The sequence below is a fragment of the Pyrus communis genome, chromosome 2, assembly GCF_963583255.1.
Source record: "Pyrus communis chromosome 2, drPyrComm1.1, whole genome shotgun sequence".
Classification (NCBI taxonomy): Eukaryota; Viridiplantae; Streptophyta; class Magnoliopsida; order Rosales; family Rosaceae; genus Pyrus; species Pyrus communis.
In genome coordinates this window covers 31,187,863-31,212,508 of record NC_084804.1, presented here as the reverse complement: position 1 = coordinate 31,212,508, position 24,646 = coordinate 31,187,863, and the positions used below count along the sequence as shown (strand labels likewise).

Sequence of the window (24,646 nt, the reverse complement as noted above, 5' to 3'; positions counted from 1 at the left end):
CTTATACATTTTTTTAATTTTCAATCGTCAAATTGTGTACAATAAAGAAGATCAATGGACAAAAATTAATAAAAATGTGTGAGAAGTAAAAATAGATGTATGAATAGCACTACCCCTTATCTTCTTGTAAACTTGTGAACTATGGTGTCATAGCGAGACATGGGCTTAAATATTCCATAACGATATATTTTACACTAAAGGAAGAAGAGAGTTCGGCTAAGCTTAATTAGTATCGAATTCGTCATTCACGAGATTCGAACTTAAGACCTCTCACTTACAAGTAAAGAATAATATTAGCATACCGTAGTAATGAGTGACTGCTAAAATATTCCCTTGATCTATAGTGACAAACAAATATAAAAATCATTAAGTAGATTAGATGCAAAGCCCTAATTTATAAAGGTAGCTAACCTAAAAAGATTCACAATGTATTTCGATAATCTCCTCTATCCAACATTTCTTTTGTTTTATAATTTGCTTTCAATCTCGTGACATGAAAATCACTCACCCAAGTCCAACGCATGGCCTGAAAAAGTGGCTTTGCGGGGTTAAGGTGGGGTGGAGGAGAGAATCCAATTTGGGGGTGTGGGGGGATGATCAGGGTAGCATGCACGTTCTTTACCCTTATCAATGTAGGATTCAGTCTCAACAAAAACAATTTTGGGAAAGCCAAGGCAATTTATGGGCAAGCAAGGCAACTATTCTTCAAAGTCATTTATAATTACGAGACTTGCTTGGTGAGGTTGTGAGAGATTAGAACAACTTACATGACACAAACACACCGCTACTAGTTATGTGCCAATAAAAAAAAGATGCGTGCACAAAAACTTACACTTCACAAGGTGCCATTGTGAGCGTATCCGTGCCGAGTAAGTCCTAGGCAGAAACGGGTATCTTCCCAACACAATATTCCCCCGTTTGAAGTTGACAGATCTAAACCTCCCCCAAATAAAAGGTCCCTTTGCCATTTTACCTTTCAAGCAAGAGGTCTCAGTGGGACTGTCCAGTCACAGACTCCACAATACATCAGGGGTCATGGACCAACCCTCCACATCTTACTAGTGTAAAAATGGACCCGCAAAGTTAAATTGCAGCATTCGGAAGGTGCATGCAGATTGTAATCCGACACAAAAAATTCAAAAATAACAGAGCACATTTGCAACCATTATATTTCATAATCACAACAGACCGGATAATCGTTATACATTACAGTAAAGTTATCTAACCCTAAAACTTCTCCTCTATAGTCTGTACACAGTCGACGAAGCAGCAAAACTTTCCGTTTCAACTCACAGTGGTTGTAGTCTGGTGAATCTCATCATATACACCAGTTTCCTCATTGAATGAGTACCTATATTGGACAGAAACACGTATCAGGTTGCAAGACACATCAATGGCAATTACATGAACCAAGCTAACTAACCCATTGACCTCCTCTCACTGCTATTCCAATCATTCATAAGATTGTGCTTGGTTAAGACAAACTTTCATTAAAATCAGATTAAAATCGGAGCCATTGTTTACTATTATTCCCAACATTATCACTAAATCCAGAAAGTCGCCGTTGCTATGTCATGTCTTGTGTTGCTATAACTTGTAATTGTTAAGCCATGGTTTGACCAATACAACCAACGAAATATAATGATATATTCAAATGGAATTTACATCAAATCTCAGACACTGATGGCTCGTTTGGTGTCTAAGATTGGAGTGGATTGGGCAAATCTCAGACACTAATTGGGCGGTTTAAGAATTTAAGGGACATAAGTGAGAAACTTTTGACACTTAAATGTACAGACTATCTAAAGATATGAGAACGAACCGGGACACATCCAAGTAAAAGTAGCAACTAGTACAATGAGTTATCCACCAAAAAAGAACATTGCGCAAAGAACAGAGAGCAATATATACAAAAAATTCTAAACACAAGGACAAATTTTATTTACCATAGCCCTGATGAAGCAGAGCAATAGAGTCCTGTAGATGGGTCATAATAATATCCCAAACTGCTGCTATAATAGTACCTAAAAAGATTAAACGAACTCAGGTTATTCAAAATACCCACAGAAAAAAAAAAAATTATTTCAAAAAGATACTGTTCATATAAGACTCCCAGTTCAGATAGCTATTTGCAGTCTTACTGATAAAAAAAAAAAAAGAAAAACTTAACTATTTAGCATCACGGAAAACCAACTGAGCAAAGGATCACTAGTGGGACCAGTGGGCCAATTGTAATCAGAACATTATGTTTTCAATTTCATAAACACAAATAATAGCATCATTATATAAAAAGTAAAATTTGAAATTAAGAAAATAGAATAAGAACTCTTAAATACACAAGTGAACTACAAATAATATTTAGTAACCAAAGGATTACTAGAACACGGACTTATGTACGCAATAGTTATGCTACTATCACTAATTAAATCATATATGGTGGAAGTCAAAGGATCCGTCTTTGTAAATTTTGCTAGACCGTACTGCAAAATTCCGTACTTGAAGTCCTCCCCATATATATTGACTTACTGTTTATTCATGTTTCCAGACTCTCCAACAAGAGAACAATTCCCTATATACAAAAGAATAAATGCCATCTAGCAAACCATTTCAATTAGTCCCAATCCATCCCTCACAGAAAGCACTTCTCCACAAGGTCTACTTAGAATAGATGACTACTGTATATCTATTATGTGACAAGTCATTATCAAGAAGTAGGGTATTACATATACACACAGAAGGCAGAACACATAATATTTGGGAGGGGAGAGAGAGAGAGAGAGAGTACCCAGAAGACTCATCAAACACATAATCATTTTGCAAAACTCCATCTGGAAAAATGTAAAATAAAATTATTAAGCAGTTGCTATGCCAATATGTCAATTTTCCAAAATCAACATTACAAAGCTTACTCTCTGAATAATTGTTTAGGTTGTTTGATGACGGTGAGCTGACGCAATAAGAATTAGGGTCAGAAATCACATTACTTCCTTCAGAAGGTTTAGCAATTGCATGTTCATCATCTTCTGCAAACATATCAAATGCATCATCACCATTACTTGAGATTTCTACAGTGGTTGCATTAGAACTGGATGTAGCCACAGAAGTTTCCGGCAGTATTGAAGAGGGTGCTCCAGGATTTGTTACATCAGAGGACTCCCACTCCATGCCGAGAACAGATCTCTCTTGATATACACTAATAGATGTGGGTTCCCTTCTTGCCCGTGCTAAACTCTCATATCCTTCTGAAAAAGAGAGTTGGAAATTATAATTACGAATAAGCAGCATAGCTAGGTTCTAATCGATTGCTGCTTATTTTAGATTCATTCACATAATGTGTGACTGTATCATGATTTTATCACTTTGCGGTTGCAGCTGTGCAGTCAAGTTAGTCCAGTGGACAACTTGGCCCTTGTGTTGTAATGTTTCTTTAATTAACAAAAGCTTAATTCTTATATAAAAAAAAAAATGAACAAAAAAGGAGAAGAGCAGCAGTTAAAGAATGAACCTACCCAAATGATTGTTCTAGAATGGCTATTCCTCAAGATTGTTCCTTGTGATGCAGCGACCCCCTTTCTTTTCTTTTATTATTACTTTTTAAATTTTTACATTTGTAATTTTTTTTTGGCAAATAGAACTAATGTAAAATAGAATTAAACAATGAATTCAGGGTTTACTGGTTTAAGGTCAATGAATAATCTAAAACACCAAGAAAATCCAATCCAAGGAAATATGTATGCATGACCTAGGTGACAAATCACCATAACATGGAAAGTGCACTAGCATGCCCGAAAATTAGACAAAGAAGCAGACAAGGATTCATAGCTATGTTAATGCATGCAAACACTCAACCAAAGTCACAGCAAAAAGACTGCAACTACAACCTCTCCTCATAATCGAATTAAGATCGGAAAAATGGAACATGAATCCAAGATTAAAAGTTTGGATAGAACAAGAAAATTCATAACTAACTTCAGAAATGTTAAAAGTGAACCATTTACAGACCTGCCTCACGCTCAAAAATCTCCTTCTTCTCATGATAAACATCTGCAGAACAAAACTTTAACAATAAGCACTTGCCAAAGAAGACACTGGTTCCTTACTAAAGGTTTAATGACTAAATTTGAGGACTGAACAACCACGCATGACAGATTGTCTAATACTTATGCAATTTATATCTAAACCCAGAAGCAAAATGAACTTAACTGGATTCACCGTTATCCATCAGGTTCATGGCATCTTCAGTTAACTGGTCAAATACTATCTTCGTTTCAGCTGACATCTTCTCCTTCTTGTTTTTAGGTGTTCCCTTCAATCTTCTCAAAGCGTGTAGAACCTGTTGTAATAGAAATTTTTACTTTAATGATGTTTCCAGTGCCGGGGAATCAAACCAATAACTGTCATTTTAGTGCAAATGAAGTCACCAAAACCAATGTGAATTATTTATAACAGTCTTTTATGCATTTCAAACAAGCACCCCTACATATTCACATCTCCACTTCTGCATGTGTGCTGTAAAAGTACCATTTCCTAGAATGTGATATTACCGAGTATAAGGCCCCTACATTTCAGGATCAACTTTTCACGCTTTACAATGTGTACAATATATATCACTGAGCACCAGATTAGTAAATAGTAAATAGTAAATTTAGTTCATAGCTATTTGATTTAGATTCATTAATTTGTAGCTACTGATAAAAATTATATTTTTTGTAATTAATGTTAAAATCATAGGATCAACCATATAAAATGTTCTTAGCTTTGGAGTTGGCCCAATGAACTTAGGCCTGGGCCTTCACTGAGGATACTTGTTTTCAAACTAAGCTATAGCTACTCTATCAAAAAGCCCTAAAATTGAACCTTCTCATAAAACAACTGCATTAAACTAGAACTACCCAACACAAATCCTAAATAATTCAAAAATAAACTTTGTAAATCCATCAAGTTTTCCATCATTGGTCTTCAATTTTCTACGACCAAGTATGCATCCGCTTAATGCAACAAAACGATTAGTGACTAACTAGAGCAAGTACTCAACCAAAAGAAATTGTACTTGTCATAGTGCATCATATTTCATACACCAAATGGATGTGTTTAAATGCCAGGATATGGTGCGAAGATACGCATATGCTCAAGCTACATCAATTTAGTGATTCGGAAATTTCACCTTTGTCAGGTTAATCAATTCCAAAGCTAAATCAGAAATTAGAACAAAATAACTCATAAAATAGCACATTAAATCATCAATTCTCAAATAACACAGGCAATGTTAGATTTAGTGATACACAAACTTAAAATTTTAAATAAAAAGCTTAATTCAAAGAAGAACTGGTCAGATGAATGAGAGTTTACCGTTTCTCCTGGTTCAAGCACATCAGCAATACGTCTTTTTATCTTCCCAATGTCATCAGAAGATAAATCTTGGACATCGTCATAGTCTTTTGTTACTACAATGTCTTTTCCGGCATATTTTGTAACAACTTCAACACTATCAAGCCATGCATCCTACAACATTAAGATATAGAAACTGAAAACATAACTAAGTCTGTCCTTCACACTAAAAGTCAGCAACCCACAGTGCAAAACCTATTTCATGTCATCGATCCAGGACAATAGCTTTTTGCCAAAAATGATAAACATGTTTACCTTGACTTCATTTTTATTGGCATATTCAACAAAATTTCCATTTGCATCAAAATAACCTTCTTCCCTCTCCTTGTTCAAGTTGAAAGGTTCTATTCGAATCCCATCCTCAACAAAGTCCTCGTAATCCTGCCAAAAGATACCCTAATCAATGGCTATCGTTTCCATTGATTGAATTAACAGAAGTATCCGGCAATCATCTCGAATAACAAAAGTGCTGCCAATTAAGAAAAGAACCATTCCAAATTACAGATGTACTCTATTAATTTAACCAAGAACATGCATGGCACCGCCTCTATTGAGAAGCAACAACATATAAAGTTTCCACAATCAGTTAAATTGCGTGATTCACATCTTAAGCCACGACACTGAACAGTTGCTACATCAAGCAAAAATGTTAGCTGGAGTAGCCACAACACAAATGAAAATTCGAAACTCATTTGGGATGCAACCAAATGTAGTTGATACATAAACTCGAAAACCCGAAGCAAAAGGTGAGTAACAAAGATATGCGAATTTGTGTAGAGCGTGGTGTGGTGTGGGTGTGTGTGTGTGTGTGTGTGTGTAAATATGCACAGAAAGCTGAAACAATGCAGCAAATATGAAAGAATCGAAAGGAGTGGACGGAAGAATGGACCTTGTAAGTAACTTCAGCAGCAGAGACATCGCTGAGAACGCCTGCAGCGTCTTCAGTGAAGAGCTCAGTTGTGATTTGGCTGCGGCGCTTGGCACGCTCTTTGGCGGCGGCCCGAGGGTCCGTCGCCGCCGCCGGAGTCGGCCCAATGGCCTCCACAGGTATGGATTTGAGTGCCGCTTCATCTTCCGGCCTCGCCTTCTTCCCCTTAGGGAACCGAACCCTCTTTTGCCTGCACGCACATTTCCAACCTCACTCAGAAACAACAACACCCGCAACTAAATAAATAAATACTCCCTACGCCTACGCTTACGCCGGAGGTTTGCCGGAGCTGTCGTCTTCGAAGAAGGGACGTTTCAAATTCCGATTGCCTTCCATTGAAATTTGAAACCGAATCCTGCCAGGCCAATCGATCGTACGAGCCAAATTACGGGTACCTGGGTACCCAGAGTGATAGGGAGACGAGGAGTGGGGTAGGGTACTGACTCGGGTCGGGTTTTCCCTATCCGGACTCTGGGCTGGTCGACTGGATTAATACCGCTCCATTTTCAATGGGCCGAGCCTTGCAGCCCACAGATGTGCTCCTCTAAAGTCCTCTACTCTCTCTCTCTCTCTCTCTCTCTCCGTGAGTGAGTCGAAATGGGAGCATTAGCTGGTTTCTCAGCCCCTCTGGGCTTTTCATTGGCTTCTCGCCGGAGTAGTAACTCATCATCTCTTCCTTTATTGCCTCTCAGTCGCAGGTACGAGCAGCCAGTTTTTCAATATTTTTTTAATGCGAGCGATATTCTACATTAATTTACGCTAATAACTAGAAGGAGGGGAGGGTTTGACCTCAGGACGCAGTTTAATCTTCAATTTTAATTTTCGTTGTTGTATAGTAATGTTTGTTTATTGTTTGTTGATGTTTTGTGGTGGTGGTGCAGAAACTCAACGCCCAAGTCCACAGTCTCTGCCTTGCACAGTCCGTATGGCGATTCTTTAGCAACTGGTAAAAATTAAATTCCATAGAGTGAGAGTACCCAATTGTTCAAAATTCAGTTCAATGCTTTAGCTTAATCCGTAATTTCGGTCATTTTTTTGAATAACTTATGACTATGTTCATGTATTTGGCTATTTATTTAGAGTTTATATTCAGTTTTGCAGACTAGTTTGAATTCTAAACGTATTGCTCTTTCCAGGGTTATCTAGCAGAACTTGTGGGTCACCTCTAAAGCTTGACGGCAACGATTTTGGTGATACTAGTACAAGGTCTATAACTCTCTGCCCTTTTGCATAACTGATAGAATTTGTTTTCGATTCTATTTCAAGCGTGTTTTCGGACTATATTTGTATTGTTTTTCACATGATATTGTTTTTGTGACCCGGTAATTTTATCTTGGAAAATGATTTTCACAAACCCCATTTCAATCCGAAAATAATCCTATCAATCTCTGTCCTACTTAAGGCTGTTGAATTCTACTCCCCTAATATGTTGCATGATGTTTTTTTATTATGTTTAGATGGGATTTTAAGTCTATGAATTTGTTTAGTTATGGTGCAATAGAAGCCAAAAAAGGGAATCCACCCATACTCCCAGCTGTGATGACCCCAGGTGGACCATTAGATCTCTCGTCTGTATTATTCAGGAACCGTATAATCTTCATTGGGCAGCCAGTCACTTCAGCGGTGGCTCAACGAGTCATATCCCAGCTTGTGACTTTGGCTACTATTGATGAGAATTCAGATATACTGGTGAGCTTACACTTTCTCCACTCCTCTTCTGCACCCCTCATTCAATTGATTCACCATGGCTAAAGTTTTAATATGTCAAAGTCGGTTTCTTTCAGAGATTCTGACTTTGTCCTGTATCATTTCAGGTGTATTTGAACTGCCCTGGTGGGAGTACATACTCTGTTTTGGCAATTTATGACTGCATGTCTTGGGTAATGTCATGAAGCTTCGTTATCTTTCGGGGTTTTTTTTCTTCCAATTTTATCACATTTCTTTGCTTGTGGATAAAAAAAAAAAGAAAACAATTTTATTGCAACAGAGACAATAAAACAACATAGGAAAAGGAGTGTTCAAGTACAATAGTAAACAAAATAACAGAAATGCAAGAGGGAATCAAACCCCTCCTAAATTGCAAAAACATCTTCCAGGACTTTCTAGGACATATGCAATGAGCAAGTTAATAGCCACAGTTAATGGATTTTGAATATCAAGAAATTTAAAACACCCAAGTCCATATAATGTAAATTCATTGTTCATGGATGTTGAATATTTCCTCACTTGGTTACAAAATCATGTTGCTGCAATCAGACTGCTTATGTTCTTCTGTATTGTATTGATAACCTAGCATATTGGGACATTTAATCTGGTATTGGATCGAGCTACCATTATATTTTCATCGCAGTTAATGACGATACTAGCATAATATATTGGTAGTTCAGTCCAATAACTCACAATTAAAAGTTCTGAATCTTCTGTGGTTTCGAAACCATGGAGAAAATTATAACCATAGAGTGCACCAATGAAGAAATAGTTTTATTAATGAGTTAAGTTCTGTTGGCGTTAAATGATTTTTTTTATGTTATCAGATCAAACCTAAGGTAGGAACGGTATGTTTTGGAGTAGCAGCAAGCCAAGGAGCACTTCTTCTTGCTGGGGGAGAAAAGGGAATGCGCTATGCAATGCCAAATGCACGGATCATGATACACCAACCACAGAGTGGATGTGGGGTATGAATCAACTTTTTTTTGGTATAGCTTGCCTATTTTGTTATAAGAATATGCTTATAATAGGGTAGGATGATGTGAATTAATGGGCTATATAATAAGAAGTAAAATTGCATTGTATTTTGATGGTCTATTATCCTAGTTGACACCTAAGTCTTTCCTACCTTGTGCTGTTATCAGTTTTGGTTATGGAGAAGACCTAACTTCTTTTTGTACCATATGTTAATTAATTCTGCATTGTCATTAAGATTATAAAATTCAAAGTTTGGTAATGAATAATGATATAGAAATCTCAAAGTGCAGTTACATTAGAGGGATTTGCAAATCCCAACTTGGAAGTTGTCATTTACAAAATCCCTCATATATGCCTTTGCAATGCTCGTGTCCTTTTTTTCTAATCCCTCCTATTTAACATTTTATGGTCCATTCCTTACTAACTTCTCAATCCCTTGGGACTTGGAAATTTCTGACCTAAATACAGCCTAAATGTTCTTTTCGATCCTTGCATTTGCATCGCAACATTAATTTAGCAAGGACATTCTAGACACTTGAACTTGGTTATTCTAACCTGGCATTTTGGTATGTTGGATTCAAGGATTCTAGATTACTTGTAAACCATTTTTTACTTTGTCGTCATTCCAAAATGCATGCATTTAAGAATATAGAAATTGGAATGGCTATGGTAGGTTGGATTCTAGGATTGTAGATTGCATTTCCACCGTTCCACTAATTTTTAGTATGGACATGCTAGAAAATGGAACTTGATTACATTTCTTTTCATTTTATACTGATCAGGAAAAAAAACCCAATTATATATTTGTGTTAAATTGAAGTTCGAGTAAAATGTTTCATATTAACAGATCCCTTAGAATCGTGTATGCAATGTGGCCTAGGTCTCCATTTTTCTTATGTTCAATTCTGATTGATATTATTGACCATGAAGCATGTTATTTCTTAGTCCTAAAACTAATGCCTTTGAAAATTCTTAAATGTTCTTTTTTATCCTTGCATTTGCTTGAGATGATAAAAATTTTGGTGGCTTCAGTAGGCCCTTAGATGATGATGGAAACACTGAATTCTGTATCCTCTTATTATTGGTTCTACCAAGCGTTTGGTTATGTATGATGGTTCGGTACTAAAGGTGTGTTGTGAGTTTGACCAAATTGTACCATCAAAACGTAGATGTATTTTTGAAAGTGTGAAGGTCTCCAACAAAACAATAAATACAAGTGTGAAGAAGGAATACTACCGTGAGAACATAACTTCTTGTTTTAGTTTCTATATTCAATCTGTTTAAATACCTCTATATTATGTTACATTCTTGAACCAGCAATGGTCTCATAACTGCATGGATTTTTGGTCAATAATCTCATATCCAATTTGTGACTTAATCTAGTTTTTATAGCCGTTTTTGTTTCTTGCCCTATTTTCTTCTGTAATCATAACTGCATGAATTTTCATAGTAATATGCTAGTTCAGGTATTTATGGTTGATTTTTCCATGTATTTTGAAACAAATTGAAAGTATGAGACATTAACACTGTTAGTTTCAAATTCTTAGATTATTTATGAATTATTTTCCGTAAACAAAACTAATTTCTTATATTACTAATTACTACACGATCCGTTTTGTTTTAAATCCGTGGATTGATTTTTGCATTATCTTATTGTAGGGCCACGTGGAAGATGTGAGGCGGCAAGTGAATGAAGCAGTTCAAACTCGCCATGTCAGTCTCTTCTCCCTTAGTTATATTCTTGAAAATCTTTCTGGATATATGTTAATGTTGCAGCCTAATTGATTTCAATCAAACCGAGCAGAATAATCAATTCTGTTATATAATTTTCTAATCAAGTCAAAGTTGAAATCTTATATACATTTGCAAATTGAAGGTGTGTGCTGAGACCTGCTGCTGCACAGGGCTACTAGGGAAACTAGAATTAGATTCAACCCTATTCGGGACTGGGTTGTTGCAAATAAATTAATTGCATAAGTCGCAACGTCTTTTAATGTCATACCAACCTTAGGATCCAAGGAAATCTCGTTTTGTTGTGGTGTTTCTTTTAATATTTTATAGTTTTACAATTGCATGCGGGTGTCGAGAGCTGTTGCTTCACAGTGCTACTTGGACAACTTAAATTTAGGTTCAGCCCTGTTCGAGGATTCACTGTGCCGTTAGTTTAGTCTTCATTTATTGACAGACAAACCTTGGTCATCAAGGGCCGTTAATGGTAGATAGTAAATCCGTGATCACCTTTTTGAATATGCATGGATCTATTGTCAGCAAAAGCACGTACAATAAAGAGCGTCTCTAAGAACACTTACTGCTCCAAAAACTCGAAAGCATTCTCCAAACCTTTGAGAAAATACGTACTACTCATACCCTGCATTGGCAGGATCCTCATCCACTGGACAGCTCCTTTTAATGTTTCAAAGAATATGCATCTGTGATTATTGCTTTTCGATTTCCAGGAAATTGAGATTTAGGGTTGTATCAATACTGTGCTCAACATGTACCCATTACAGCTATTTGTTCGTTTTATTCATGAAATTTAGACTTCCGTCTGCTCCATAATAATTCTTTTAATTTGGTCTTGTGTCGTGACTCGTGATAAATTTGATGCAGAAAGTCGACAAAATGTATGTTGCATTTACTGGACAATCTCTAGAGAAAGTACAACAGTACACAGAGAGGGATCGTTTCTTATCTGTTTCTGAGGTAACATTGCTAACTCGTCTCTCAAATTTCTTGTTCTGTGTATCGAGTGCATAATTTATGACCCGTGTAGAGTTACAGAAGTACCATAAGCGTCTTTTAACCAAATTACCTTTTCAATTTCCCGCAGCTAGTATACTCTTGTACTACTTACCTATATCGAGCTTCAACTATTATTAACCTCCCTTTTATTTATTGTGTTTTAAATTCCAGGCTATGGAATTTGGGCTTATCGACGGCGTGTTGGAAACCGAGTATTGATTCCAAATTTGTACCGTATGTTTTGAGTTAAAATTTCAGTGTTTGTTGTTAAATTGCTCATGTGAGCTGCTGCTGCTGCAGCATTTGCAAAACGATCAGTAATCGGTTATCCAATTGATTTGGTTCCAATTCTGCTTCACTTCACTTGAGATGTTTGGAGATCACCCCTCTATTTCCTACTCCCCCCTTCTATATATTCTGTTCACAGATAAGAGAGAATCTGTATAAAGAAAGAGACGGCAGGAATTGCGAATTGGGAAAATGTCGATTCGGTTAATAACGTTAAGAATTCCTGCGAATTGGTAAAATGTCGATTCGGTTAATAACGTTAAAAAAGTTGAGGTTTTACCATAAAATCAATTGGTAACGTGGAGAGTTGCCCAAATTACTTATAGGCACATACAAGGTGCATTCCTTTCCCGATAAGGGTTTATACTCTTAATATCGAAACATAATGGATGTTTCCTGCTCGCTTAAAGACTTGGCAAGTCATTCGTACAAACGCATAGAAGGTTTTTAACATGCAAATATACTGTATAAAAGGAAAAATTGAAGAAATTAAAGATATATCTTTATATATCGCAACATAATGGACGTCTCCTACGTGCTTAAAGACTTCATTTCCTTCCGTGATAGGGGATTTATACTCTTAACCTGCTCTCTCACGCATGGCCAATTTTCAATCAAGAGTTGAATAGCACAAATTGAGTGAGAGGAAGCTTTACATATGAAAGTTGAGGTTCCACATACTCAAAAACCAGTTGGCAATATAGTCAATAGCCAAACTCATTAAAAGCGCATACAAAGTTCATTTTTTCTCGACGCAGGATTTATACTCTCAACCCAACTAATTGTGTATCATCTAAAATGCTAAGAGAACTCCATGTGCACGCGTCTCTATATATATATATATATATATATATATAGAGAGAGAGAGAGAGAGAGAGAGAGAGAGAGAGAGAGAGAGAGAGAGAGAGAGAGAGATACCCCAACCAGGGCCAGGGCATTTTAAATTCCTTGCAATAAGTTTGAAAAAAACACACAATTTCCTCTCCGTTACGAGAACAAAAATGGCTACGCTTGTAGTACCGCAACCGGTCCCTCCGGTGGCTGAAGACTGTGAGAAGCTTCATAAAGCTATGCAAGGTCTCTCTCTCTCTCTCTCTCTCTCATTAGCCTTTGAATGTGATCCTACAAACATGTTCTACATGAAAGGATCCAAAGCATTCCAACAAAAATTGATCGTCGACAAATACCGTGGTTAATTGTGTTGGATCTGTTTTCTGTCGATTTTCTATGTTAATTATACGTCCAAAGTTAGATTTTGTTTTGATCTATGTTATTTCTTCTTTTATTTAGATCCAAGTAATTTACTTCTCTTTTTTCCTTTTTTTTTTCTTTCTTCTGTTAATTATCCTCCAGCGTTGATTGGGAATACGATAACTTTCAATGAATATACAAATTAACTACATAATGAGTCTTGGCAAGGGACATTCAGTATTAAATAGGGAGCATCATCAAACTAAATTATCGATCGAGATTAGTGAACATCTAATTCAAAATTTCGATTTATATCTCTTAACTACTTATGAAAACATAGTCGAGCAAACCAGCATGAGTAGTTAGCGTTGTAATAAGTTACCAATTGTTTAGCGCTTGAGCACTCCTATATCTATATCTATATATATATATATATATATGTATGTATGTATCGCCTTCAATACATTGTGGATCGATATGCTCGTCAATAAAACTGGCTAAAAGTGCAGTACATTATTAATTTTAAAAGAAATAATTTCTGATATATATCCATGCTGGTGCAGGATGGGGAACAGATGAGAATACTATTATAAACATATTGACTCATAGGAATGGTAAGCAACGTTGTTTGATTCGACAAACTTATGCTGAGAAATATGGAGTGGAGTTATCCAAAGCTCTAGAAGACGAACTTTCTGGGGACTTTCTGGTGATGACTTGCTAGCCCTCTATGCTTTCTCTCTCTAGTTCAATTAATGGGCTTAATCAGTCATTAACTTTCTAATCAAGTAGTTGTGTGGCTATATATGCAGAGGGCAATGCTTCTGTGGACACCGCATCCTGCTGAACGTGATGCATGGCTAGCTAATGAAGCGCTAATCTTGAAGGACAACTCCGGCCATCGTCATTATGTAATAATGGAAATCGCTTGTACAAGAACATCCCGAGATCTTTTCGGGGTGAGGGAAGATTACCATGCCCGCTACAAGAGATCCCTCGAAGGAGATGTTGCTTTTCACACAACTGGAGACTTTCGCAAGGTAATTGTGTTTACATGTAACAGGTGACACCAACCTACGATTGCTAGCAGTTTGACAACATAAGATGATAATTCTACACATTATACTGCACGTTATTGCAGAATTATACTAATTTTTACTGTTTTTCCCTGGTGGGCAGCTGTTGGTACCTCTTGTGAGTGCTTACAGGTACGAGGGAGCTGAGGTAGATATGACATTGGTAAGCCCAGAGGCTACCATACTTCATGAGAAAATCTCTGAGAAGGCTTATAATCATGAGGAGATCATCAGAATTCTAACTACAAGGAGCAAGGCACAACTGAATGCAACACTCCAACACTATAACGACCAATTTGGCCATCCTATTAACAAGGTACCTACGTGTGGGTACATATATTGATGGCGGATCTATGACACCGCAAATTTAAAACCGGTTTTGACAGAACTATTCAATGAATGAGTGAGAATAAAAAGCTATAACTTTTTCAAACTGAAATAGTTAGATAATAATTTATAATTCACTTTATCGTTCTACTTTAGTTTTTCACATTTTCCTTAATTAGCAAGATTTTTTGTATGTATTACCCTAGCTATTTCTATAAGCACTATATTTTTCCTTTCTACTACATTTTTCTGTGTGGTGTGAATCGTGATGGGAGCAAAGAACTCATGTTAGACTCCATGATTCTCAGAAAAGTCTTAAAATTCTGAGTTTTCGAACTCAGTTCGATGATCAGATCAAATTCTACCAAGACTGTTATGACTAGACACTTGTTCATTGATCAATCTTGTGCAGATAACTTTAAACTGATCAAATGTATCATTCTTTTCCCTAAGAAAAACTACCCATGTAACCTAGAGAAGTCATTTACCGTAAAGCAAACATACTTCTCTACTTCGTTATAGGTTATTGTTATATGAATTTGGTTAGGCATTTGTATGATAGATCATTGCGTGGGATACTTGGGACCTGGCGAATAGACGGTTTTGATCTTCAAACTTTGCAATCCCTGATATAATTGAGTATATGCTTAATCAATTAATTGCATGCATGTTTGGTTATTACTAGCAGTATTTGACTGTTAATTAGTCATAGGATTAAAATTAGAGGATCGATTAGATATTAATATGGGCTAGCTGCATATATACGCATCCATGCAGGATCTGAAGAAAAACCCAAAGGATGAATACCTTAGGTTATTACGAGCCAGCATAAAATGCTTGACGTGCTCTGAAAAGTACTTTGAGAAGGCTCTGCGACTGTCAATGAAAGGCCTTGGAACCACGGAGGAGATTCTGACGAGAGTTATAGTGACTCGAGCAGAGGTCGACATGAAGAAGATACTGGAACAGTACCAGCTCAAGAATGGTGTCTCTTTGGCTCAGGATATTAAGGGTGATACTTCTGGTGACTATTTGGCCACCTTGCTTTCCTTGATTGATCATCATGCATGACACAGACGCCAACCATTGACCGCTTAACTTGCATGCGTACTTGAATTCTGCTTGTCGTGATCATATTGCAATATATATATATATATATATATATATCAATGCAGTTTACCTAGTATTGATTAAAAAATAAATTATAATTATTATTTATTAATAAATGGTGTAATAATTTTGCAGAGTAGTAGTAGTCTGTGTTCGTACATGCACATGAATCAGTTTTCAAAACGCAAACATTGTTACTTTTCTATTAATATTCTTCTTCTTTCTATTCTGAATGAAGCCAATAATAATTGTGGAAACCGATTTCCATCATCCAAGGTGAAAAACAAATTTTTTACGAACTTAAACATGCAAACAACCTTCCTTCGAGATCTTTAATGTTAGGGTTGATGTACTTGTTTTTAAAATAAATAATTATACCTCTAGGAGCACTACCTTGATTTTCATCACTTTTGTTCACCCTGAGTGAGGGTCTTCTTCCTTTGTTTGTATGCTCCATCACCACCTTTGTAGATTTTCAATTGCACCAAACCCATCGATGGATTCGGTTGCCTGCGTATTTCGTTTTCAACGTGGATCAAACGCCATAGTTCACCTCTATAACTAAGGTGAGGGTGGAGAATGAGTAAGAGTGTAAGCTAGGACACCCTCAAGGGAAGGGAACAGCTATAATGTTGGTGATGGTGTTTGAGTTTTCTTCTAATTTTCTCTCTACTTGGGTCTTAGAGAGAAAACTCGCTCTCTTTTCTTTCTCACTTAGTCCGTAAGGTCTAAGAGAAGAGTGCTTCATAGATCTAGTGATCGTGTCGTTTTTGTGACATATCCAATATTTTAACAGATCGTGTCGTGTCAAAGTTGCTAAAATGAATAGGTAATATGATATGACCCAAACTCGACCCGTTAAAGAGAATATATTTTACTTCAGTAATCAAATGAAAACTTCATACTAAATTAGTAGCTACATACCCCACATATTGTCATATAAATATACTTCAAAACATAAAAACACAATTGTATTTCAAGTACATATCCCAAAATAAGAGCCTCATGAAAAAACATTAGTACACTACTACAAAATATTAAATGTACAAGGATATGCAAATTGCAAATAAAGGGAGTTCTTTTTGAGTATTTATCAAATATAGTCAAAAATTAACTCTTAATTTCAAAAATGTCACTTTTTTTAATAAAAACTTTCAAATATATCCAAAATTTCACTTAAATAGGCACAAACACCCTCAAATTTAACAATTAAATAAATTAAAGGCTTTTTAGCTATTGTTGCCTCAAGCTCTGATCCAACTTCACCTTCACTTCTACACTCCACCACCATAACCCTATCCCCTTCGACCTCCTCATCATCGATATTGAGCACCGTCACGGTTACCGCAAGTGGGAACAGCAGAATTTCAATCATGCCTTCAATGCCTTTTTTCTTACTAATATCATTTTTAGGTTTAAATATAAAAATAGTTTTTAAAGTTAATCCACATGCCGTTATCTGAATATATTTGTGAGACCCATGTGGTGCCGCATCATCACACTAACAGAGCAATTAACATATTTTTCACGAAATAACTAAAATTATCACGATGGACAAATTCAAAAAAAGACTAAAATGATTCATGATGAACAAATTCAAAAACACTACTATTGATTATCATTAATTGTTAAGGACTAGATTAAGAAATTATTTCAATGTCACAAATCATTTTGACTAAAAAGCCTTTAATTTATTTGATTGTTAAATTTGAGGGTATTGAAATTTTGGATATATTTGAAACATTTTATAAAAAGTGACATTTTTTAAATTAAGTGTTAATTTTTTGTTATTTTTGATAAATACTCGTTTTTTTTCGAGTTAATGGAGCCTTCCTCAAAAAGTCAGAACCTTGACAATGGCAACCCTAAGTGCTAAATTCTAAATTCTAATCAAGAAATACCAAATTTTACAAATCTTAACTTGAAATTATACAATCCCAAAATCTACGAAACCCTAATTTATTCTTGAATTGGAAGATATTACAATCAAATTCAAGAAATTGCCTTAATTTAGGAGGATTGGTGGTCAAATATGAATGTTGGCAGGGAATTTGTATCTCGATTCGTAAACCTTGCAGTTGGGTTATGAGTAAAGTCAAAGGTGCTGGTCGTGATTCATCACTAGTGCGGTGGTGCCTGATAGTAGTGACTTGGACGACGAAATTAGATACGCATGTGGTGTTGGTAGTGGCTGGACGGAGACAGATGGCAATGGGAAAGAGAAAGTGAGCGTCGAGAGCCGAGACAGAGAGAATACAGAGTTGGTACTGCGAGTCTGGACTCTGGCTGAGAGAGTTATCATATAGAGTGAGAGGTATAAAAAAATCCAACGGTAAGGATTTAATCTCACTTATATCAGATTTCTTTTATGAAAAACTAATGAAAATGGTTTGAAAACTTGAAAACTTTGAGTTCTAACGATAAGGACAAAATAAAGGGTAAAGTGAATAGTAACATGATTGACTTTTTAGTGTAAAAATATGATTTTTCGTTAAAATGAACCGTACCGGGAGCTTTTCATTAAAATTCCCTTAATTTTATGCCTATTGTAGTAAAGGTCTTTTAGTAGTTGAAAATTACCAAATTAACCTTTTTCTTCCCGACTTGAAACCGGTTACCCACGGGTAGTCCTTTTTAGAACCCGCTATTAACGGGTGACCCGATTAGTTTACATATTGATCCAAAATCAATTGTTTTTGTATCATTTCGCGTCGGGTCCTGGTATCTTAGCCTCTCTTTTAAGACAATTGGAAGACATCTTTTAATGTGAGTTGCTAGTAAAGAAAAATAATGGCTTCCACAAGAAGTTGTAACTCTTGTAAGCTTCGCCCATGCATGTGGTCTCTTTGTGAATAGGGTGTTGGGTTTTCATCTATGCATCATCCCAAATTCGAAATTACAACTTCTTGTGGATAGGGTGGACTGACATAACCAAACCAATAGTTGGTCATTTTTGTAAATACGTTTAACTTTGGTAGCATTCAACTATTTATTAATACAGTTTGACCTAAACAACTAAGAAACAGTTATCAGTGCCATCAAAGTGCAACTTATTTATAAAAATGTCATCGCCTCATTTTTTTTTTTTTTGGTTCCTTATTATTAATAAAAGTTCATTCGGTGTTTTTGGCTTAAAATAAAGTTTGAGGGCCTATTCATTAGTTTTCGGATTTAACTTGGCTCCTTACGAGGAGTTCCACCTCAATTCACTACGGGACTGATTTACATAACTTCATGTTTATGATCAGAACCGTTTATAATATAATTCATTTTGTAAAAATCTTTTCTGTAAAAAAAATCAATAAAATATAAGATCGTTTAGTCATCAAATTGCATAAAACAAATGGACAGATTCGATAAAAGAATTACGAGCCGTCAATCTATTTGTTACAATTGATTGACTAAACAACCTTAATTTTTATTGATTTCTTTGTCGAGATGGTATTTACAAAATAATAAATAATATAAACGATTCTAATTATAAACATAAAATTTTGAGAATCTGCCATTAAAATGAACAGAGGAGGTGGCACTCCTCATTTTGAGGAGCCAAGCCTATCTCTTACTTTTCTATAAATTCTAGGCATATTTATTGGTTTGGCCTGAAACTAGATTTGTCTCAATTGCCTCATGAATTCCCAAAATCAAACCATTACACCCAATTTTCGTCACTGTTGTCTCATGGACGTTAAAATGAAAGGGCAGTATGGACATTTAACAGGAAAATCAATAAATAAGCCAAAATTTTATGGCTGCACAAATTTGATGGTTCCACATATTCAAATCCAAGAGCCAAGGCGTTACCACGTGGCCAACAGTCATAATTCTGACCGTTGGGCCTTTTTTTTTATCTATTTTATTTTTATTTTTGGTGAAAAAAACGTGGACCGTTGATCTATGATCGGATGGTCCATTTTAAAAGTCAAATTTAAATTTTTTTTACCGTTGGAAATCCAACGGTCTACAAAAACTAGCCGTTGGAAATCCAACGGCACTGAGGAGGGCCACGTAGCTCTAATCCGGGTGAACACAAGTGGGCTGACAAGCGGGCCCCGCCGCCTGCACCCTTGTCTCCTATTCACGCCCAGTCACGAGTGTGCTACACACGCCAGCCAAATAGGCCGACCTCTGGGTCTGTCCGAAATGGGCTGGTCTGTTGCCTAGCTTGAGCTGGGTGCCAGGCTGTTTTGCGGGCTAGAGCAGATTGATAGGGTACTGGGCTGATTTTTGGACAGGATGCTAGGCAATTTTGTGTCCGGTGGAACTGCTCTCGAGCTCTCCTAATACCCATTTTCCAACTACTTCTCAGATACAACTAGCCACGAGAATCTCACATTTGACTAGCGTTCCCCTCTACATCCCAAACGCATTGAGCAAGTACTTTGTCTTTTAAAGGGTGTTGTTCTTTCTTTTATCTCTTTCAATATATACATCCGTCACCAACAACAATGTTGATTAGCCATACTCTCCCCCATTATAACTTTGTAATCCTTACAAATTATCGAATCTCCTCATTAGAAAGAAATCTATTTGTGTTTTTTACGAAGGCATTGTAGACGAGGATCATTTTAATAGAAGAATTCTTAAATTCAAAACAAACATCTCCCTCTGCCCCTGAAGCCACCGCGGTTGCAGCCAGGAGCCTAGGATCATAAAACTACAATACAAAAGGAAAATAAATAGTCCATCAACCGCATGTCAACCACCATAATCAGCATGAAATTGTGATTCTTGTGAGCCCTACGCATGCTAAAACCACGACGCAAAGTGGGTAGGGCACTAGAAATATTACAAAATGTTAATCTAAAATCTCCCTCTCCCCCTGAAGCCACCACGGTTACCACCCCTCGGAGGACCCCTTCCCCTTGGAGGACCCCTTCCCCTTGAAAAACCTCTTCCCCTCGGAGTACCCCTTCCACGGCCTCCGCCTCGAGAAAATGCTGGCTTCTGTCCCCTGCAGCAAAACCACCCATACATGTGTCACTTGCAAGAATTCATAATGAGAATAATATGACAATTACTTCAGATGAACAATGGAAGACCTTTCTAACACAACTAAAAACAGATTACCACAAAAAACCATGTTCATAGAAAGAACCAAAATTTAACTTTTAGAGGGAGAAAAAAAATCTAAATACATCAACAATGAAGCAAACTCACAGAGGGCATCTCAATATCACAAGGATTATTTTTTTAAAAAAAATTGAATATTTATTTATTGTACATCTGAGACGAAAGCACCTCTTTGTGGACAATTGGACATCAACGAGATTAAATATATAATTCGTGAATTTTCTTCCATGAGAGCACCATACCCTGCCGAGCATGAACTCTTCAAGAAGCATCTACTAAAGTAAACTGAAGTAAACTGTCCAAATTTTTTAGGGACAAGGAATTGTCACTCGACACAGTACAAGGAAAGGACCTGATGAATATGAATATATCAGAGACAAGGATCACACATAAAATTAGCTCATGTGTTCACTGAATGGCATAGTTAAGTCCATCAACAAGCCATTTTGAAGAGAATTTTCCGACATTGTATGTCAAATAAAAATAACAGAGTTCAAAATAAGCCTTTTGAAAGATCATACAAAAATCTTGAAAGTCATGTGTATTTTGAAATAAAAAACATTCCATCAGCCAACTCCTGTTTTTATCAAACATAACATTTGAAGATAAGAAAAAGAATAAAGAGTTCATTGAGAAAATCCCCAAGGAACCAATGGGATATCTATTATCTATAATAAGTAGAATTTGGTCTAGCAATGTGACCAAAACTAAGGTAGACTAATTAGCATTTTGCTTGTCCTAGCTTGGAAACAAAGCTTGACCTCAAGTTGACAGTATAGAAGACTGAATTTGTCATCTTAGTAACAACACGAGTTTATGCTGCCACACTTAAAAATAACTTACGGCGCTGTCATCTTAACAATAAACCCCTTCCAAGAATAAAGGGGGCACGAAGTAACACGGAATGATATTACTACTTGCAGTTGTTCATTAGAAGGCATGTGTTGTCTAATTAAAGTACGGAACCTTGTCATTATCCCAACTCAAACATGAAATTCAACGTAAATAATGTGAAAGTAAGAAATCATACTTTGGCTGTGGAAGAAATCTTTCAAGAGGAAGAAGCTTCATTGGGTCAATATAGAACTTATCTCCCTGGGAATACGAAGTCGCCACAATGCCTTCCATAACTTTAACTGAAAAGTACTGCAATTGCATCAAAAGAAACCATATTAAACATCCAAACCTAAAAAACAAGCTGCAATGAGTTGGCATCATAAACAGCGCACACGAGGACTCACAGATTCGTTGATCGGACCAAATATTTCATCAACCTTCCCTATCTGAGTCTTGTTCTGCAGATAGATTGGGGCATTAAAGTGGGGTATCTTCGAATTCGTGAGCTTCGTGACTGCCTCACCCTCACATGCATGAACAAATGTTGAAACCTCTGCACACCAAAAAATGCAACATTACAAAAATCAATAAACCATCTAATGTGCAAAAGTAACAGAATTCGAAATCTACATGCTTTCCAAATAACAACCGAACAACGCAAATATAAATCAGAAAACATAACATGTTGGTTGAGGAATTCAAAATAAATAAATAAATAAAATCAAACAAAATTCATCGCATTATAATACTTAAAACAGCAAATTGGGTGTTTTGTTTTTTCTTCTGCAGAGGGTGAGACATATTTCACCAACCAAGATTTCTACTTAACTTAGAAATTCCACAGAAGTTGAACATATAGTTTCATGACAAACTTAACAAAGATTTGAAACCTCCACGGAAACCCAAATCCCCCACTAAAATGGAAGAACTACCCAAAAAATTTAACAAAAATCAATAAGTTTCCATTCAACGGAAACACAGAAGCTGAAATAAATAAGTTTTGGAAGAAAAATGAACAGACCTATGACTTCGGAAGGAGGGCCCTCATCGCGGAAGAAACCGCGACCGCCACTGTTAAACCCGCGACCGCCACCACTGCGCCCGCGGGAGCCTCTGAACCCTCCGCCGCCTCTGGGAGGTCGCATGATTTTTTGGGTGATTTAGGAAGGAGGAGGAGGAGCTTTCAGAGAGAGTGTTGGTTTTGGCGGAAGAGTGGCTTCGGCTTCCAATACAATAAACGAGTGAATGGCCTAGGGTTTTAGCATGTGGGTCTAGGGCTTTTCATGCTCCGACTTCAAATGACTAAAATACCCCTGCTTTGACATGGATTCCGCAGCCTTGGGTCATGTCACTCAACGGGCCGGCCCAAATTTAGTTATTTCAAATTAAAAAAATTAGAATAAGTACCTAAACCCCCCTAACCTTTTAGTGTTATTTCAAATTTGTTTCAACTTTTCTAATCATTCTAAACAAGTAACTAACCTATTAAAATGTCACATCCATTCAGTTCCAGTTAAAAATCTGTCAAATTATCTAGGAGTTACTTTGTCTCCAAAATCAATAGAAGTAGCCACTTAGTACTATTGTCTAGTGGTATTCCTCTCCACTTGTAAGTGAAAGGTCTTAGGTTCAATTCTCGCCAAAGACGAATTTGAATCATATTATTGCTAGCCTATTATGAGGCTAAGCCCACTCATTCCCTTAGTGTAGATAATATCGTTTGTTCAAAACAACAAAAAAAAAAAAAAAAAAAAATAGAAGTCATGGGAACATAGCCTCCACCAACTACCTAGCACCACCACCCCCACATGCCATCACCTCCAAACTCAACACAAAGCCACCAACTCCACCAAGGCCATTTCTGAGTTTTCAAATGCCCAGGGCGAAATTTATGGTGCCTTTTGTAGATTGATTAATAAACATTCTTTTTACAAATTAATTAATTTTAGGGAATTGTTATTAGCACTCCAAAAATCTCATTTGGCACTCCAAACTTTCTATAATTAGAAGGAAAAATACACTTGTGAGGAGTGTAGAATAAGATTTTTGAAGTGTTAATAACAGTTCTCTAATTTTATTAACAATGATAAAATATCATGATTAGAAAATAATATGCGGACTAAAAAAGGATTACAATCGAAGGGAGGAAACCTATGCAATCTACAGAGCACGACTGAATACATAAACAATGCCAAGATTAAAAGAAAATAAAATAATTTGGAGAGCTACAGATTGATAGATAAATACCTTCTAATAGGGCTGGGCACGGGCCGGGCCGGGCCCAATTTTGAAGGGACCGGACCGGACCTAGGTTCAAAGGGAACGGGGCGGGCCGGGCCGAGGATTACATTTTCTAATATAAGAACCGGACATTACCCGGCCCGGTTGAAACGGGCCGGTTCGAGCCGGGTCCACGGGTCCTTTTTTTTTTTTTTTTTTTTTGGTTGTTTGAAAAAAAAAAAAAAAAAAAGAATTGTATAGATTGCAGATTGCAATCTGCACAAAAACTGCACAGCTTGCAATCTGCACAAAACTGCACAGATTGCAAAGTGCAAAGTGCAAACTGCACAGATTTGCACAGATTGCAATTGCAGAAAGTCACATACTGCATTTATGCAGATTTTGCACAAATTCACCATTATTCACATCCAATCTAAATACAAAGTCCAACATCCAAGTTCATAGATTAACAATACATCCAAAACAATAATATTACATCTTCCAACATCTAAAAATCAAATCAACATACAAAATAGTATTTGGAGAAATATGCATTTGGATTAGGCTCTGCTCAACCAAAGGCGATTGGATGCTAGGCTACCTCAAAGCTTGAACACAAACCAAGACATAAGATACTCACCAAACTTTTTAAATGGCTCAATTGTTTGCTTAACTTGACAACTTTTTCCTACAATTCATAAATAAGATCATTAGATGTAGTAAAGGGAAAATTAATTCATCTTAAGATTCAAGTGCTTGCATTGCTGATGGCTAAAGGGAA

General features: G+C 36.5%; 4 protein-coding genes across 5 annotated transcripts; 2 read left to right on the top strand and 2 right to left on the bottom strand.

Moving 5' to 3' along the window:
• Positions 1–1,155: 1,155 nt before the first annotated feature.
• Positions 1,156–6,771, bottom strand: LOC137724487 (uncharacterized). The gene is made up of 10 exons (XM_068463226.1): positions 6,588–6,771; positions 6,278–6,506; positions 5,644–5,769; positions 5,350–5,502; positions 4,204–4,333; positions 4,003–4,044; positions 2,910–3,242; positions 2,786–2,828; positions 1,947–2,024; positions 1,156–1,351 (listed from the first exon to the last, which is right to left on the bottom strand). Exons 1-10 carry the CDS (start codon positions 6,650–6,652, stop codon positions 1,285–1,287), a joined length of 1,266 nt encoding a protein of 421 aa, XP_068319327.1. The 5' UTR covers positions 6,653–6,771; the 3' UTR covers positions 1,156–1,284.
• A 92-nt stretch (positions 6,772–6,863) lies between these two features.
• Positions 6,864–12,234, top strand: LOC137724488 (ATP-dependent Clp protease proteolytic subunit 6, chloroplastic-like). 2 transcript variants are annotated; one of them, XM_068463227.1, is made up of 9 exons: positions 6,864–7,014; positions 7,198–7,262; positions 7,453–7,522; positions 7,774–8,005; positions 8,131–8,196; positions 8,851–8,991; positions 10,661–10,714; positions 11,612–11,704; positions 11,915–12,234. In XM_068463227.1, the coding sequence occupies exons 1-9, from the start codon at positions 6,914–6,916 to the stop codon at positions 11,960–11,962; spliced, it is 870 nt and encodes a 289-aa protein (XP_068319328.1). In that variant the 5' UTR covers positions 6,864–6,913; the 3' UTR covers positions 11,963–12,234. The 2 variants fall into 2 exon arrangements, with proteins under 2 accessions (XP_068319328.1, XP_068319329.1); XM_068463228.1 differs by having other exon boundaries at positions 7,804–8,005; positions 11,915–12,229.
• A 727-nt stretch (positions 12,235–12,961) lies between these two features.
• On the top strand, positions 12,962–15,756 carry LOC137723086 (annexin Gh1-like). Its single transcript, XM_068462244.1, has 5 exons — positions 12,962–13,108; positions 13,786–13,931; positions 14,035–14,262; positions 14,402–14,614; positions 15,403–15,756. Exons 1-5 carry the CDS (start codon positions 13,033–13,035, stop codon positions 15,694–15,696), a joined length of 957 nt encoding a protein of 318 aa, XP_068318345.1. The 5' UTR covers positions 12,962–13,032; the 3' UTR covers positions 15,697–15,756.
• Positions 15,757–20,285: 4,529 nt separating this feature from the next.
• On the bottom strand, positions 20,286–22,892 carry LOC137725932 (putative H/ACA ribonucleoprotein complex subunit 1-like protein 1). Its single transcript, XM_068464774.1, has 4 exons — positions 22,667–22,892; positions 22,050–22,198; positions 21,839–21,954; positions 20,286–20,689 (listed from the first exon to the last, which is right to left on the bottom strand). Exons 1-4 carry the CDS (start codon positions 22,788–22,790, stop codon positions 20,539–20,541), a joined length of 540 nt encoding a protein of 179 aa, XP_068320875.1. The 5' UTR covers positions 22,791–22,892; the 3' UTR covers positions 20,286–20,538.
• Between the last annotated feature and the right edge of the window lie 1,754 nt (positions 22,893–24,646).